The sequence below is a fragment of the Pipra filicauda genome, unplaced genomic scaffold, assembly GCF_003945595.2.
Source record: "Pipra filicauda isolate LSUMZ 115617 unplaced genomic scaffold, ASM394559v2 scaffold609_size223957_pilon, whole genome shotgun sequence".
NCBI lineage: Eukaryota > Metazoa > Chordata > Aves > Passeriformes > Pipridae > Pipra > Pipra filicauda.
In genome coordinates this window covers 161,504-176,298 of record NW_024104764.1, presented here as the reverse complement: position 1 = coordinate 176,298, position 14,795 = coordinate 161,504, and the positions used below count along the sequence as shown (strand labels likewise).

Sequence of the window (14,795 nt, the reverse complement as noted above, 5' to 3'; positions counted from 1 at the left end):
AGATGCAGTCCCAGGGCTGTTGCTGGACCCCTCACTCTTCCCAATCTCACCCTTAGCAAAAATTTCCAGCCTCCACAAGCAGCCCCTGCTTTAACACATCTGAAATAACCCAAACAGTTTATCCGTGGGCCGGGGAATGTCCCCTGCAGGGACACCGCATCCTGCTTGGGTTATCGTGGCCCTTCTAAACAGTTTATAAATAGACCAAGGTAAATGAGGCCGAGTGCTCTTTGTGAGAGGATTTTTATCTTATTTCTTCTTTTCAAGCTGTTCAAGGGGCACTGAGTCAGATGATGGCTCCTAAAACCCAAGTTAAAGCTGCTGCTTCTTTCTCCTCCGGCTGAGCTCCATCCCCACCTCACTAAAACAACAAAAAAAGAGGTAAAAACTAAGAAAGATGGGATTGGCAGGTTCAGCCCCTCACGTGCCAGACACAGTGGGGCCAAAGGGAAGGTCATGGCCGTGCCATGAGGCACCATCCAGGCCCAGCACGAGGGTGGCAGTGAGAGAGGGCAGGGACCAGCAGTGGTCTGCTTTTCACTTTGGAAAAAGGAAGTGGCACATCAGGGAAAAAACTGGGAAATTTGGGAAATAATTTCAAAAATATTGGAGAGCAGCAAGTGCCTGCAGCAGTGGGACAATAACAGCAGTGGGACAATCTCCCAGTGCCATCTATGTGGACTCGTTTCATGAGTGATCATCAGAGAAAACCACAGTAACACCTTCCCATGTGAAACAGGATGCACAGAAGGGTTTGCATTGGTCACCAAGGGCATCTGTAAAACACCCCCGAGGAACTGCAGCCATCTCCAAGCAGCTGAGTAAAGAAGTGTTAAAGGGCAGCTTGGAGCAACCTGGGCTGGTGGAAGGTGTCCCTGCCCATGGCAGAGGGTGGCACTGGATGATCCTTAATGTCCCTTCCAACCCAAGCCATTCTGTGAGTCTGTGATTCTATGACTTTACGTGCATTTTTTAGCTATAAATGTTTTTTAGTTCTTTCTTCGAAAGGGGGAGACATTTGTGAAGGCAAGGGACGTGGGACAGGGCTTTGCCTCAACCAGCAGATGCAGCTCCAGCCTGGAGCAACACGACTGCACAGCAAACAGCAGAAAGAAGAGCCCAAAGCCCTTTTTTTTTCCCCCCAGCTTCCTCTATCAGGCTGAAAAAAAATCACATTTGCAGCTTGTTTCAATTAATTTTAAGACTTTGACATTCCATAAAAGCCAAAGCAGTCATTAAAGCAGAGTTTTTCCTGTTGTAACACTTTGAAACGACCACACTGCAGCTCAGCTGGTGGCTCTGGCTCCGCCGTGCCGGGACCTCCCGTGGGGAGAGGAGAGACTCCAGGTCCCTTCAGCTGTGGCAATGCTCATCCCCTGGCTCAGGATGGACCAACTCGTCACACCCCATGGATCCATCCCATCAGGGCAGCTGGGAAAAGCCAGGGCAGGAATGAGGCTCATCCCGTGCCCTTCCACAGCATGGCCAGGGCTGGAACGCTGCTGGGATGGGGCACAGCGAGGACACACCACTCCACACCCCTTGGGGGTGAGGAAGCACTGCAGGAGCAACAAATCCACCTGCACCCACACGTAAATCAGTCAGTGTTTTTGCATCCATAAGCAAAGCAGACACAGCCAAGGCCCTGAGTCACCCACGGCCACCTCCCTCACAGCCGGCCCCAGCTCTGGGGACAGCCCTGCTGCAGCAGCCCTGCTCCAAACTGGAGTTTCTTTGATCTCCAAAGATCAAAAAGAGCTGTTTCCCCACCCTGTCGCAGCCACAGCCTGTCCAGACACTCTCTGGGCAGTGACCAAGCAGGGAGTGAGACGTGGGCTGGCACACCCCGGGCTACCAGACACTGACCCCGCTGACCCGCGGTGCCGGCCCTGCCAGGTGCTGCCATGGGCTCAAACAGTGTTCTTTCATGACAGAGTGAAGTAAAACAACGTGTGAAATGCAGCCCTGGGGCTCTGCACCTGCAGCACATCAGAGAAGAGGTCAGGCCTGGGGCTCTCTGCCCGTTCTCCTTCCCTCCTGCCCTGCCAGGGCAGGTGAGTTCGGATGGAGCCCGGGCACTTGTGGCTGCTGGGGTTTATTCAGTGGTGGGTGAGAGTCTGAGCAAGAGCTGAGCGAGGGCATGAGGAGCCTGAGGGAATGTGAAGTCCCCATGAGGTGTTTTCTGCAAGGGAAAGCCCACCAGGACCTGCTGCAGGAGCTCCGAGCAGGCAGCAGGAGCTGCCTGGGGTTAAAGCAGCTGCGGTTCCACATGTGGTCCCCAAAATGTGTGTCCCAGGGATGGCCCAGCCCCATCCCAGGCTGGGCACAGCGATGATGGGGCCAGTGATGTGTCCTGGACACCCCACCCAACCTCAAATGACATCCAGTGTCCTACCAGGGGCCCGTGGGGCTCCTCGGGCAGGGATGTCCATCCCTTCCCCGCTCTTTATCTTTCTTGGAGTTACATCCCCCCTGTTCACAGACTGGGGTTCATTCAGTTATTACCAGATCTCCTTCAGCACAAGGAACATTTTAACCTTCACAACAGAACATGGCAGAGTTCCCAGTGCCATCCCCCCACCAGCCTGGGCCAAAGTGCCACCAGGGAACAAAAACAGCTGATCCCCACGTAGGAGAAAACAGCAACGTGCCCAAGGGGGAGAGAAGTGCTGTACCCCACTGCCTGTGGCTGCAGGAAGGGTGTCCACAGGGTGGGACCTGTGGGCCTTTAGGCACCGAAAAACAAGGTTGAAGGCTAAATACAGGCTAATTCTACATTCCACAAGTCCCTGGATGCAAGGCCAGGCTCCCAGGCTGCTCCCTTGTTTTCACTGTGGTATCTCAGTTCCAGCTGCTGCAGCGCCCACAGGCTGGGACAGAAGATTCAGCACGGGAGAGGACAGACCCCTTGGGCTGTGGAAACTCGTTGTTGGCTTCACAGAAAGCAAATTTTTAGTAAAAGCCAGATTTCTCCAGCACATTCCTCCTGATGAGCAAAACTCAGGACTGAGGAAGCCCCAACACTACGGAGTGGGGTTGGAATACAGTCCTGAAACCCACAGCTCCATACCCGGGTGGGGGGCAGGATGTTTAACCAGGAGCTCAGGGATTATCCCATCCAACTGCCTCGTGAGTCTCAGTGGTGCAACTCTGAAGCTCACCAGGAGGATGTGCCCCAGGGCAGCTCCATGGTGCTGGGAGACACACAGGTATCCGTGCCATGGCAGAGCAATCCTGCCAGTGCCTGGATAAGCCACTTACTTTTGTCCAGGACTAACCAGCTTGCCCTGAAGAACTGCTCCATCTCATCCCTCTGAAGCATTCTTCATCCCACAATAAAACTATTCCACACAATTTAGGAGTCCCAGACAAGGGGACCCTGGAGTTGTCCTCACTCCCTCAGCCAGAGGAGACAGCACCAACACTTGCTTTTGGGCAGGGTCTTGCTCATCATACCCGGCTGCAAGACACTGCTTTAGCCACACACAGAGCCCCAGACAGCAGCTGGAGCCAACAGCCCCCTCCCAAAACCTCCTGGGGCTGCAGATGGAGACCCAAGGAAAGGGAGCTGGTGCCCAGCAGACTGGGGAGTTTCCTGCCTGCCTTTGGCTGATGCCAAGAGGGAAGCAAAGAATTGGCACAGTTGGAAAAAGAAGACTGCTGTTCTTTATTAACCAGTGAAGTGGGCCCAGGCACTGACATTCAACAGGAAGGAATGTGGGGAGCAGGCCCACAGGTTGTGGGGTGCACAGCCCAGGCTGCTGCTGTGGAAAACGACACCCGTGTGGGGAAGGGGGCACAGCAAACCCCCAGAACACAGAAACCCCCCAGCAGCACAACAAGAGCTGATGACACTCTGGTGACACTCCAGAGTGGAGCACAGGCACAGGGCAGGGGTGGTGAGGGGGCAGCAGGGACACTGCCAGTCTAGTTGCAGTTCTTGGGCAGGCGATAGACCCCTCCTGAGAAGATGAGCTGCTGGTCCCGGACCTTCTTCTGGAGGAAACCCTGCAGCTCCTGGATATCGATCTCGGTCACCACGGGGCCTGTCATCACAAACATCTTCAGCATGCTGTGAATCCTCTCCAGGGACAGGCTCTCCAGATTGGTCAGCATGGCCTGGATGTACGTCCAGAACAGCTGCAGAGGGACACAAGCAACAGTGAGTCACACAGACACCTCCACCGTGAAGCAAATATCCCATATCCCAAAGGCAGGGCAGGGCTGTAGCTGGCAGGAAGTTCTGCCTTCAGCCATGAGCATGTGGTCTTTAAACAGGGAATATCCAAGAACAGCAACTCGGATATCCAAGGACACACAGCTAGAAAGCTGGACTAGATGATCCTGAAGGTTTCTTCCAACCTCGATGACTCTGTGATCCTGTAAAGCAGGATCTGACGTGCAGCACAAGCATGACCCTCCGTGGATGAACACCAGTATGACACCCCAGTCTTGCACAACACACTAAACATGACTCACAGGCAGGAAAGGCACTGGAAGTGTCCAGGAACCACAACACAGAGAAGGCAGAGATCCAGCTGTTAGTGCTGGGTAAGCCTTTTGGGCAGCCAGAAGTGCTGGGGTGCATCCAAACAAGTTATGACCATTTGCAAATATGAAATCATGTCTCAGATTTTTTCTTTTTTTAAACTGAAAAAAAAGAAACCTAGAGATGTCCAAGTAGTTCCCTGACTCAGCAGCCAGACACTTGTCTGGAGGGAAGGCTGCAATCCAGCACCAGTGAACCTTAACCAAGGATGCCCACTTCAAAACCCAAACCCTCATGGCTGGACTCAGCCACTTGCAGTGGAAAATGCAAATCCAAAGTGCAAATTGAATCCATCATCTTAAGTCAGACTCCCCAAACCCAAACCTACAGGATATTTCACAGAATCCCAGAATCAACCGGGTTGGAAAAGACCTCTGAGATCATGGAGTCCAACCTGTGACCCAACCCCACCTTGTCACCCAGACCATGGCACTGATGCCACATCCAGGCTCTGCTCAAACCCCTCCAGGGACGGGGACTCCCCCCCCTCCCTGGGCAGCCCATTCCAAGGGCTGATCCCTCTCTCTGCAAACAACTTCTGCCCAATGGCCAACCTAAACCTGCCCTGGGGCAGCTCAAGGCTCTGCCCTCTTGTCCTGCTGCTGGTTCCTGGCAGCAGAGCCCGACCCCCCCGGCTCCCCCCTCCTGGCAGGGAGTTGCAGAGAGTGAGAAGGTCTCCCCTGAGCCTCCCCCTGTCCAGGCTGAGCCCCCCCAGCTCCCTCAGCCTCTCCTCACAGCACTTGTGCTCCAACTTGGTGTCATCTGCAAGATCGAGTCTATGGGTAGACTCGATCCCCTCATCCAGATCATCAATAAAGATATTAAACAGGACTGAATAAAGATATCAAACAGGACTTTGCATCATCCCATCAGCTCCACAAGCAGCCGAGACACAGGGCCAGGTACCTGCAGCTCCTCCTCCTTCTGGTCGGCCTGTGAGGCCATGGCAGAGTCCCCCTCCTCGTCACTGTCGATCAGAACGACCTTCTCCACCTGGTCCTTCTGCTCCTCCTCAATCACAGTGAAGGTGCCCTCAGGCTCTTCCCTCAGGACACCCTGCTGCAGCCACAGCGTCATCTTGCGCTTCAGCGACGTCACGGGCACCTTGAGCACCTCACTCAGCTCTGTCAGCGTCCAGGTGCCTGCAGAGACCACAGAGATCAGAGAGGAGAAGAGAACAGGACACCTGCCCACGCCCCAGCATGCCAGGACTGGGTCAGAGGCTGGGGAGGCACTGGCAGGAACAAGCAGCTGTGTGCAGCCACTGCCCAAAGCAGAAGGGTGAGGAGCTGCAGCCCTGAGGGGTGACGGAGACCTGGCTGAGCCCTGGGCTAGATCCAAGCCCATGGACCAAGTCTGGGTCCTGCTGCCAGGGCTCTCAGAGCCTTCAGCCACCCGAGGAACGTGGCCTTCCCACCCAAGGAAGCACACAGACAGGGTGGCACAGCACTCACTCCTGGTCTGGAAGTGCAGAATGATGGCGGCGTGAACGGGAGAGACGGAGAGGGACAGGGTGCGGTCAGCCAGCTCCACATCCAGGCTCACCAGCCCCAGGTGGTACTTCCAGTTCAGGGTCCTCATGGCCTGGAAAAGGGGGAAGCAGCCATTCACAGTAGATCTCCCAGGAGGAACCACTAAGTGCTGGGTTACTGTGAATGTCACTGTAACAGCGTGGGCAAACTAACAGCTACAGTCCAGAGGATGACAAAGGGGACTTTGCAAAAACCACACTATGTAACAAAATCTGACCAGCTTTTTAAAGGAGGGTTAAGGTGGCCTCACCTTTAACTTCTCATACTTCTTGGAATAGGCTTCCATGGCTTCCTTGATCTGCTCTGGAAGTTCCAGCTTCTCCTCTTTCAGCGGTGGCCAGAACTCACTGGACAGGATAACGGCGACGAGGCTGAACGGGGGCCTCTCCTCCTCCGGGAGCTTCTCCTCCTCATCCCGAATGTTGGCATTGATGCGCCGCGAGTCAGCCATGTCCTGGAACAGCCAGAGGAACCTGAGGTGGCTCCTTCTCTTCCAAGTCATTGCTAATCCTTAGTGAAGAAGCTTAAACAAGGGGAATAGCGTTGTGCGCAAGTGACAGGGGGGAAACTGGAAAGGGCATGATCACGGGTGTCTACCAGAAAGACTACGAGGCTACACACTCAGAAACATTTGAGGGAGGGCTCACAACTCCTCACAAGCCTTCACTGGAGTCCCTCCTGACCTGTGTTCTTCCTACACTGCTCCAAGAGAATCAAATTCCAGAGTCCCAACCCCAGAGAAGCTGGAAGAGCCCAACTCTTCAATGCCAGGATACTCTACTGCAGGAAGGGCAGGAGAGACAACAGCACCAGAGCAACCATTGCCCAGAGTCGACAATCCAACCCACAGAGCTTAAAAACCAGACATGATTTCAAAGCACTTCTGCCTGTCACAAATGAGCCCCCTCACTGGCTTTCTGAGGCCCCCACTTTCCTAAAAGACCCTTTTTGTGACACTCCTCAAGTCCCTCCTCTTCCCCAATGGGCTCGAACACCCTGGACTTGAATTTAAAAATAAAAAAGGAAGTTACTTTTAACATGACTTCACAAAAGTGCATCTGAGCTTCACCAAACCGCAGCTTCAGCAGCTCCACGTTGCGGATTTCCCTGGCAAGAGACACAGCAGGTCAGACACAGGTCCCTGGGACGGACGAGCCTGGCTTGGCCTCCACCCCTTGCCACACAGCCAAAAAAAGGGGGTCCCTGGCACAAGGGTGCTTGTTCCTAGGAAGCCTTGCAAGGCACATTATCGGACCAGGATGGCTCCCAGGACCCAAGTGAGGAAAGGCACCTCTTCTAGGCCAGCAGCTTTTTGAAGACCGAATCCCAGAATGGTTCAGGATGGAAGGTCACCCAGTCTGACCTTGCTGCTCAAGCAGGGTCACCTGGAGCAGTCACTTAGGACTGTGTCCAGATGGATTTGGTATATCTGCAGGGATGGAGACCCCACACTCTCTCTGCAGCCTATTCCAGTGCTCAGTCACCTCACAGTAAAGAAGTTCTTGCTCATGTTCGGGTGGAACTCCCCGTGTTTCAGAAACACAGACCTTCCCATCCCTTCCATTTGGGAGGGCCACCACAACACGTGGGATGGAGCTAAGAGGGTGTGTGTGCCTCCAATTTCCTACACACTGCTGCATTAGCACAAGCCAAGGGCAGGACTGGGCAGGAAGCAGCCTGAGAAGAGGTGAGCACATGGAATTCTAGACACAGAGCTGCAAAAGAAATGGCCAAAGACATTCCTGGCTCCACAAAGAGCCATTGACAGGACTGAGGTCTGAAGGTGTTATCCTTCGGACAGCAGACAGAAGAAAACCCAGGTGACTTTCCCATGAGAAGCCCTGGGGGTGGGCAGTGAGGCCTCACCTCTCAGCACTGTAGTTGAACTGATGCAGCAGCCGGTCGGCCAGAAGCGTGCGGTACTCGTTGATGAACAGGTCCTTGCTGCCATAGATGCTCACCAGCAGGCTGATGATGTCTGAGGAACGACGCTTGGAGCTCGATTTTCCTATTGGAATCCAGCAGACAACAGTGGGAGATTAACAGAGACCTGCCCCAGCCCAGCTCAGCTGCAGAGGACCAGCAAATGAGCTGGCCCTCTGAATTCAGCCCCCCAGGCTGCCCGGACTCCTGGGCTTGGCATCACACCTGGATCTGCATCAACCGGGTCAGGAACCCAGTCCCCTGGCTCTGAGATGTCATCATCACTCTCCTGGCCGTTCTCCAGGGTCACTGGGTCAGCTTTGGAGAGCTCGTTTGCCAGGTCACCGGAGCCCTCAGCGTCCCCGGTGAGACCGGCCACGATCTGGCGCACCGTGTCATCCCGAGTCCTGCCAAGGGCAAGAGACACGGAGCAAGTGAAGGGAGGGAGGGAGGGGAGGGAACGGGGGTGTGTCAGACTGCCCAGCACGCCTCTTACCTCAGGTACTTCCTGATGGGCTCACAGGCAACCTCCAGGATAACCATGGAAGGATCCAGCTCCCGCAAGGCCTTGATGGCCGAGATATAGAGAGTGATGATGTCAGATGTGTTGACTCCTAGAGAGGAGAGCAGAGGGAGTCAGAGCCTTGAAGCACAGACTAAGGGCTTGGATGGTCCAAACCCTCTGTTTGACCTGTGGTGTCAGAGGAGAAAGCATTCCTGCCCTGCTGCCCCAGGCAACAGGAGAGATCCGAGAATGTCTGAGAAAACAGATCCAACCATGAATGGAGCTCAGAGCTGAGCCCTGACACGGTGTCAGGAACTCAGACCACACACAGCAAAGAAGCCTTTGCCCACCTGGACCAAAGTTAAACTTCTAGCTCAGCTCCTGACCATACTGTAAAACTTAGGCCAAAAGGGGCTGGGATACAATGAGCTGCTGCTGCCCATGCCCATTGGAACACGGAGAGCGTGCCATGGGCACAGCGACTGCCTCTCGCCACCAAACAGGAAACCAGACTGGCTCCCAGTGGATCCCTGCTCATGCCCAGGCTCCCCACAGGGTCAAGACACAGGCAGGGATGTCAAACCCACCAGGATGCAGAAGTCGCATTTCCAGAGCACTTTTCAGAGAGCTGAGCAGCTGCTGCCTCTGGTTAGTCCTTTCCAGGCAGAACTTGAGGTCCTCCACAGCCGGCTTCGACTCCGGGAAATCTGCAAAGCCAGCAGTGAGCAGGAGCAGGGCCACGCTCCGAGGGGAGGCACGAGGAGGAGGCAGTGTGGCCCCTCAGGGAGTGCAGACAGGTCTATCATCCACCCAGGCCCAGCCCAAGGGTGAATGAGCACTGGCTGGGCCACCCTACCTCGGATGATGCTGAAGAGCTCCTCGATGCGCATGCTGGCGTAGATGCGGTAGAAGAACCTCTGGACGTGGCACCTCCAGCGTTTCAGGGTGCTGCTGGCTTCTGGGGAGGAGCGTGCCAAGGGCCCGTCCTGCAGGAACACCCTGCTGAGCCAGCCAATCACCTTCTCAATCCACTGCACGAGGAGAGGGAGACACACGTGTGAACACATGTCCCACACTTAACCCACTCGAGGCAGCCAACACAGCCAGCAGGAACAAGGACAGCATCACCCTCAGATGCTCTCCAAATCTATCCCAGCCTGGGTTAGAGCTGGAGAAAGCCCAGCTGAAATAACTGGGACTTCAACTAAAAATCCAGGATATGGACTGTGCAGGTGTGTGTGAGAAGACAAGGGGTGACTGAGGACTGTGCACAGGCTCTGGGCTCCAAAAAGGACAGGGTATATTCCAAAACTTGCAGACTATTCCATTCTTGCAGAATTCCATCCCATTCTGTATTTGCAGAACTATCCCATTCATGAGAAGTTTAACAAGTTGCCCATCACAGCACCCTTGGCCCAAAATTTCGATGGTTCCTGAAATCAATGAAAAGCAAACAAGCCATCCCAAGGGCTCACAGACACCCAGCCAAACTCAGGCACTTGAAACCTCAAACACCAGCCTAGTCACTGAATAATAAAATAAAAACCTGAACAGAAAGCATCAGAAGGTTATCTTTTTATATTTGAGATTTAATTTTCTACAGAGAAATGTGTAATTGTCAAATTTCAAAGGTGTTCAACTACAATACCCAGAAATGTGGTTTTTTCCCATTATGGTGGCAAATATATGGTACTTCCTGGGATAGTATTTGAGTATTAACAGCTAATAGATATTAATATTTTTTTAATAAGCAGATTCCGACAGCCTGAAAGAAAAATGCTAAGTCAAGGTCTGTTTTGCTGGTGCTCATTTTTAATTATCTACTCAACTGAGGAAACACTGAAGGAATGCACAAGTTCTGCCAGTGACAAGGCAGGATGAACCTGAGAACTGCCAACACCTGGGCATCGACCTGGGCACAACTGTGGAGAAGCTGATAAAGAATTCTCCTAAAGGACAGAAGGATGGGACTATAACTGAAAAAAACAACTCGATGTTAAGGAATTACTATCAAACCAACCCATTCTTCCCGTGGTTTATCTTCTCCAAGTGCTCCTGTTACAGCCTGATTGCAAACTGACACTCCAGGCAGCTGCTGCTGTGTCTGCAAAGGGGTTTTGCCCTCAGCACCTGTACTTTCAGAGCAACCTGTTTCTCAGACTTCTCCTATTTTACCTTTACATTTCCAGGCTTGTGCTTTCATTTTTTCTTAAAATTGTCTCTTCCTAATTCTGACACGCTCCAATATTCTGTGGCCAAACACACTGGCCCTTCTGAAGAGGTGGGAGCAAGGGGACCTTCTGCAATATCTGATGAGCAGAGTGCTGCACTTTGTCTGATGCCCTTAAAATATCCTTAAACAATCTCCAGCTCATCCAAAAGCATTTCATACGAGGTGCAGTAAAGAAAGTGTTTGCAGGCAACAAAAACAGTGGGCCAGGCAAACAGTGAGGGAACCAGGGCAACCACCACGGTCTAGCCTGTATGGCAACCTGGCTGCACACCTTGTTCTCTGACACAGGCAAAGGCAAGGTCATGACTGAGGGACACAGAGCACAGGACTGTGTCCTGGAAGAGCCATAACCCAGAGAATTTTATTTTAAGGTCATAGTGGTAAACAGCCTCACGTAAATTTGGTTTAAGTGGCAGCAAAGCAAGTGGGCAGTTGCAAAGAAATATTTTAACTGTCCTTGTGGCCACTGGTGAGATCAATACCAGAGTATCCTCTCTCATCCTCGCTTCCTATTTTACAGGAGAACTGTGAAGGGGACAGAAAACAGCCACACAAATTCTAGTTGTGGGCTCACCTACACAGAGGGAGGGTCCTCTGCAGGCCAGGTGGTACTTGTGGATTTTGTAAACTGGAACCACAGAAATTCCCTCGTTACTGTGGACAAGGTAAAATACAACTGTCCACTCTGACCAGGTCAGAGCAAACCTTTCCCTCCAGCAGCAAATCAGAATGGAGAGTTTAAACCACCTTTCCTGCCCGGGATGGTGGAATTCACAGCCCTGGACCAGGTGTTTTCAGGTGGAATCTGCTTTAAGCCTGAGCTGCTGAACCAACAGCAGCTGCACATCTCCAAAGGAAGGGCCCTTGCTGCCCACAGCCCTGCCTTACCTCCTGGAACTCATTGAGGAAGGAGTGCTCGTACTCCCCCCGGCACCGCTGCTCCATCCTCTCCTCGATCATCCTGTGCAGGATGGTGGTGACAGCATCAGCACTCACCCTCTCCAGCAAATTCAGCTGGCGCCTACGGACACAGTGACCCATCAGGAGCGTGTGGGAGCAAAGGTACAAGCAAATGAAGAAAATCTAAAACCTGAGGGCACCTTCCCCCCTGTACACTCCACAGGTGAGGCCTCGGTTCACATGCTCTGATAGCCCACAGAGATGCACTAAATACGTAACACATGACACTACTGCTGTCCAATCTTCCTTACAAACATTTTTCTCTCACCATCAAAAGCTTTTTAGAAGAGTTTCATAGAGGTTGGGGTAGAAAGGGACCTTAAGATCATCTAGTACAACCCCCTGTCATAGGCAGGGACGCCTTCCACCAGTTTGTTTCTTTGTGGTCAGAGGGCCTCAGAGCAAGAGTAAAATATTCTCATAATCAGGGAGAGGAACTTTCTGTCTAAAGATCTGCTCCAGTTCAACCACCAGTTGGAAACCAGCTGTGTTAGGTTCTCTACCCAGTACCATGACACAGCCTGACCTCACACACAACTCCTCGGGTTCTCAGGGATCAGTAAACCTGCTGCTGCTCCCCATCCAGACCCTCCCTTGTTCCCAGTGACAGCCACCACCCCGTGACATACGTACAGGATGTCATTGAGCTGCTGAAACTGCTCCATGGCTTCGGGGCACCAGCACTGCTCCCTCTTGCTGCTGCAGCCTGGGCACAGCGAGCCCTCTCCCCCACCCTCCTCCGTGTCGCTCTCCTGCTCGGTCTCACTCATGCTGCTCTCACACTCGGTCGTTCCATCCTCTCCCTTCTTCCACTGCCGCATGTAGATCCTGAAAGTGCGGCTGTAGAACTGCTGGATCATTTCCTGGAAGGATTTGGTCGTGGTGAAGAACAGGATAGCCTTGAACATGGTGTAGACCTTCTCTCGCAGCGTCTGAGCGCCTGTGCCCAGGAGCAGGCCCGCCTTGGTCCACTCCTCCAGGAGCTCCAGGCTGTTCAGGTAGGGCTCCAGGCGGCTCTTGAGCCGACTGAAGGCGTCCAGGAGGAGCGCGGCACACTGGGGCTCCTCGGCCGCGTTCTCATACTGGATGACACACTTCCAGAACTCGGGGCCGATATTTGCCTGCAGGTCTGTCTGCAGCACCTCGATGAACCACTCCTCCACCACCGAGTGCAGGTCATAGCACTGCAGCACCTCCAGGGCCGCCCGGAGCTCCGCATCCTGCAGCGGCCCCGCAGCCTCGGGCCTCGGGGCTGCCTGGAAAGGAAAGGGCAGGGGGACACTGAGTTCAGCATCTGATGGAACACACACACGGACTCTGCTGCCAAACAGCAGAGACCCTGACAGACCCCTGACAGGGTCTCAGCCCACTGCTGGAAGCCCAGCGCCCACCTCCCAGGGCTCACACCCGCACACATCCATCCATCATCCATCCATCCATCCATCCATCCATCCATCCATCCATCCATCCATCCATCCATCCATCCATCCATCCATCGCTGTCCCTGCTGGTGGCTGCTGCAGGACACACATCCTGGAGGGAATGCTGCAAGCCACCCTTGGGTGCCTGAAAACGCCACACTGTGGGGCAAAACCCTTCTCTACGGCCAGGTACTGAGGTAAAACCTTTCCTCACGGCCAAGCTCTGGAGCAAAACCCTTCCTTGGCCAACGCCAGCTCCCTCGGGGAGCGAGCGGAGCAGATCAGCAGCTCGGCCCGGGGAAGCTGCGCCCCTTTGGGCACATCCCTCTCCTGGCTGGGGTGATGGGGAGAGGGGCCGGCTGGACCCGGGGACCCCGACAGCCCCCGGGAGACACCACCCGCACACCCCAGGCGCCCCTTCCCCTCTCCCCCCGCACAACCCCGGCGGCTCGGGCCGTTCCTCCCTCAGCCCCGGCGGCTCGGGCCGTTCCTCCCTCAGCCCCGGCGGCTCCGCCCGCCCCGCGGGCCCGGGGGCGGAGGGGCCCGGCCGGGGAGGGGCCGAGGCCGGAGCCCCCCGGGTGGGTGCCGAGGGAGCTCAGGGCCCCCTGAGGGCCCTCCGGTCCCCCTCACCAGCCCCAGGGCGGCGGGCGGCACCAGCGCGGTGCTGAGCGTGTGCCAGGCGGCCGAGAGCTCCATGCGGGCCGGGCCGGGCCGCAGGAAGGGGCGGAGCGGCGATGAGCGGGGCCGGGGCCGCGCTGCGGGGGCAGCGCCGGGCGCTGCGGCAGGGTGAGCGGGGCCGGGCGGGGCAGGGCCGGGGGCCGGGCCGGGCCCTTGTGACGGTCGGTGCCGCCCCGCAGGGCTGTCGGAGCTCCGCGCCCGGCGGGACGAGCTGAGCGGGCGGATCCGGGCGGAGGAGGCGGAGCGGGCCCGGCTGCAGGCGCGGATGGCGGCGCTGGCCCGGCGCTTGGCCGACACCAGCGAGAGCCTGGCGGGGCTCCGGGCAGCCCGCGCCAACATCGACCGCACCATCGCCGAGACCGAGGCGGCCTCCGGGCAGGTACGGAGGGGCAGCACGGGGGGTGTGCCGGGCCGGGCAGAGACCCCGCTGCGGGGTAACATCCTCGTGAGAAGCGGAGGGACGGCACCGATCTCTGCTCTCCGCAACCCGAGGGGATCGTGGAATCCAGAATCACAGAATATGCCCAGCTGGAAGGGACCCACAGGGATCATCCAGTCCAGCTCCTGGCCCAGCGCAGACACCCCAACAATCCCACCCTGTGCCCCAGAGGATCATCCAAACCCTCCTGGAACTCTGGCAGCCTTGGGGCTGTGCCCACTGCCCTGGGGAGCCTGGTCAGTGCCCAACCACCCTCTGGGGGAAGAACCTTCTCCTAATATCCAACTTAATGTTGTGTCAGGGGAGGTTTAGGCCCCAAGGCTGCCAGAGCACAATGAGCATTGGGACAGCGCTCTTGAGGGACAGGGTGGGATTGTTGGGGTGTCTGTGCAGGGCCAGGACTCGATGGTCCCTGTGAGTCCCTTCCAGCTCAGGGTGTTCTGTGATCCTGTGAACTCAGGAGCTGGTTTTGTCTGAAGGTCTGTCTGCAGCACCTCGATGAATCAACTGCCCCGGCTGCTGCCTGGGACGTGCACACACACCCTGGTCACAAGG

At 55.4% G+C, this 14,795-nt stretch overlaps 1 protein-coding gene across 1 annotated transcript; it reads right to left on the bottom strand.

The window, feature by feature from the left end:
• Positions 1-3,643: 3,643 nt before the first annotated feature.
• Positions 3,644-14,167, bottom strand: ANAPC2 (anaphase promoting complex subunit 2). The gene is made up of 13 exons (XM_027739445.2): positions 13,754-14,167; positions 12,336-12,958; positions 11,631-11,763; positions 9,366-9,540; positions 9,097-9,216; positions 8,501-8,618; positions 8,230-8,411; positions 7,948-8,089; positions 7,113-7,188; positions 6,332-6,535; positions 6,004-6,133; positions 5,456-5,691; positions 3,644-4,140 (listed from the first exon to the last, which is right to left on the bottom strand). The coding sequence occupies exons 1-13, from the start codon at positions 14,150-14,152 to the stop codon at positions 3,928-3,930; spliced, it is 2,751 nt and encodes a 916-aa protein (XP_027595246.2). The 5' UTR covers positions 14,153-14,167; the 3' UTR covers positions 3,644-3,927.
• Positions 14,168-14,795: the final 628 nt, after the last annotated feature.

Coding starts and splice junctions, on each gene's coding strand:
- ANAPC2 (XM_027739445.2), bottom strand. CDS start 14,152: ATGGTGCGGTCGATGTTGGCGCGGGCTGCCCGGAGCCCCGCCAGGCTC. Junction 12,959..13,753: donor CGCCCGCCGCCCTGGGGCTG/GTGAGGGGGACC, acceptor TTTCCTTTCCAG/GCAGCCCCGAGGCCCGAGGC. Junction 8,090..8,229: donor CCCGGTTGATGCAGATCCAG/GTGTGATGCCAA, acceptor GGATTCCAATAG/GAAAATCGAGCTCCAAGCGT.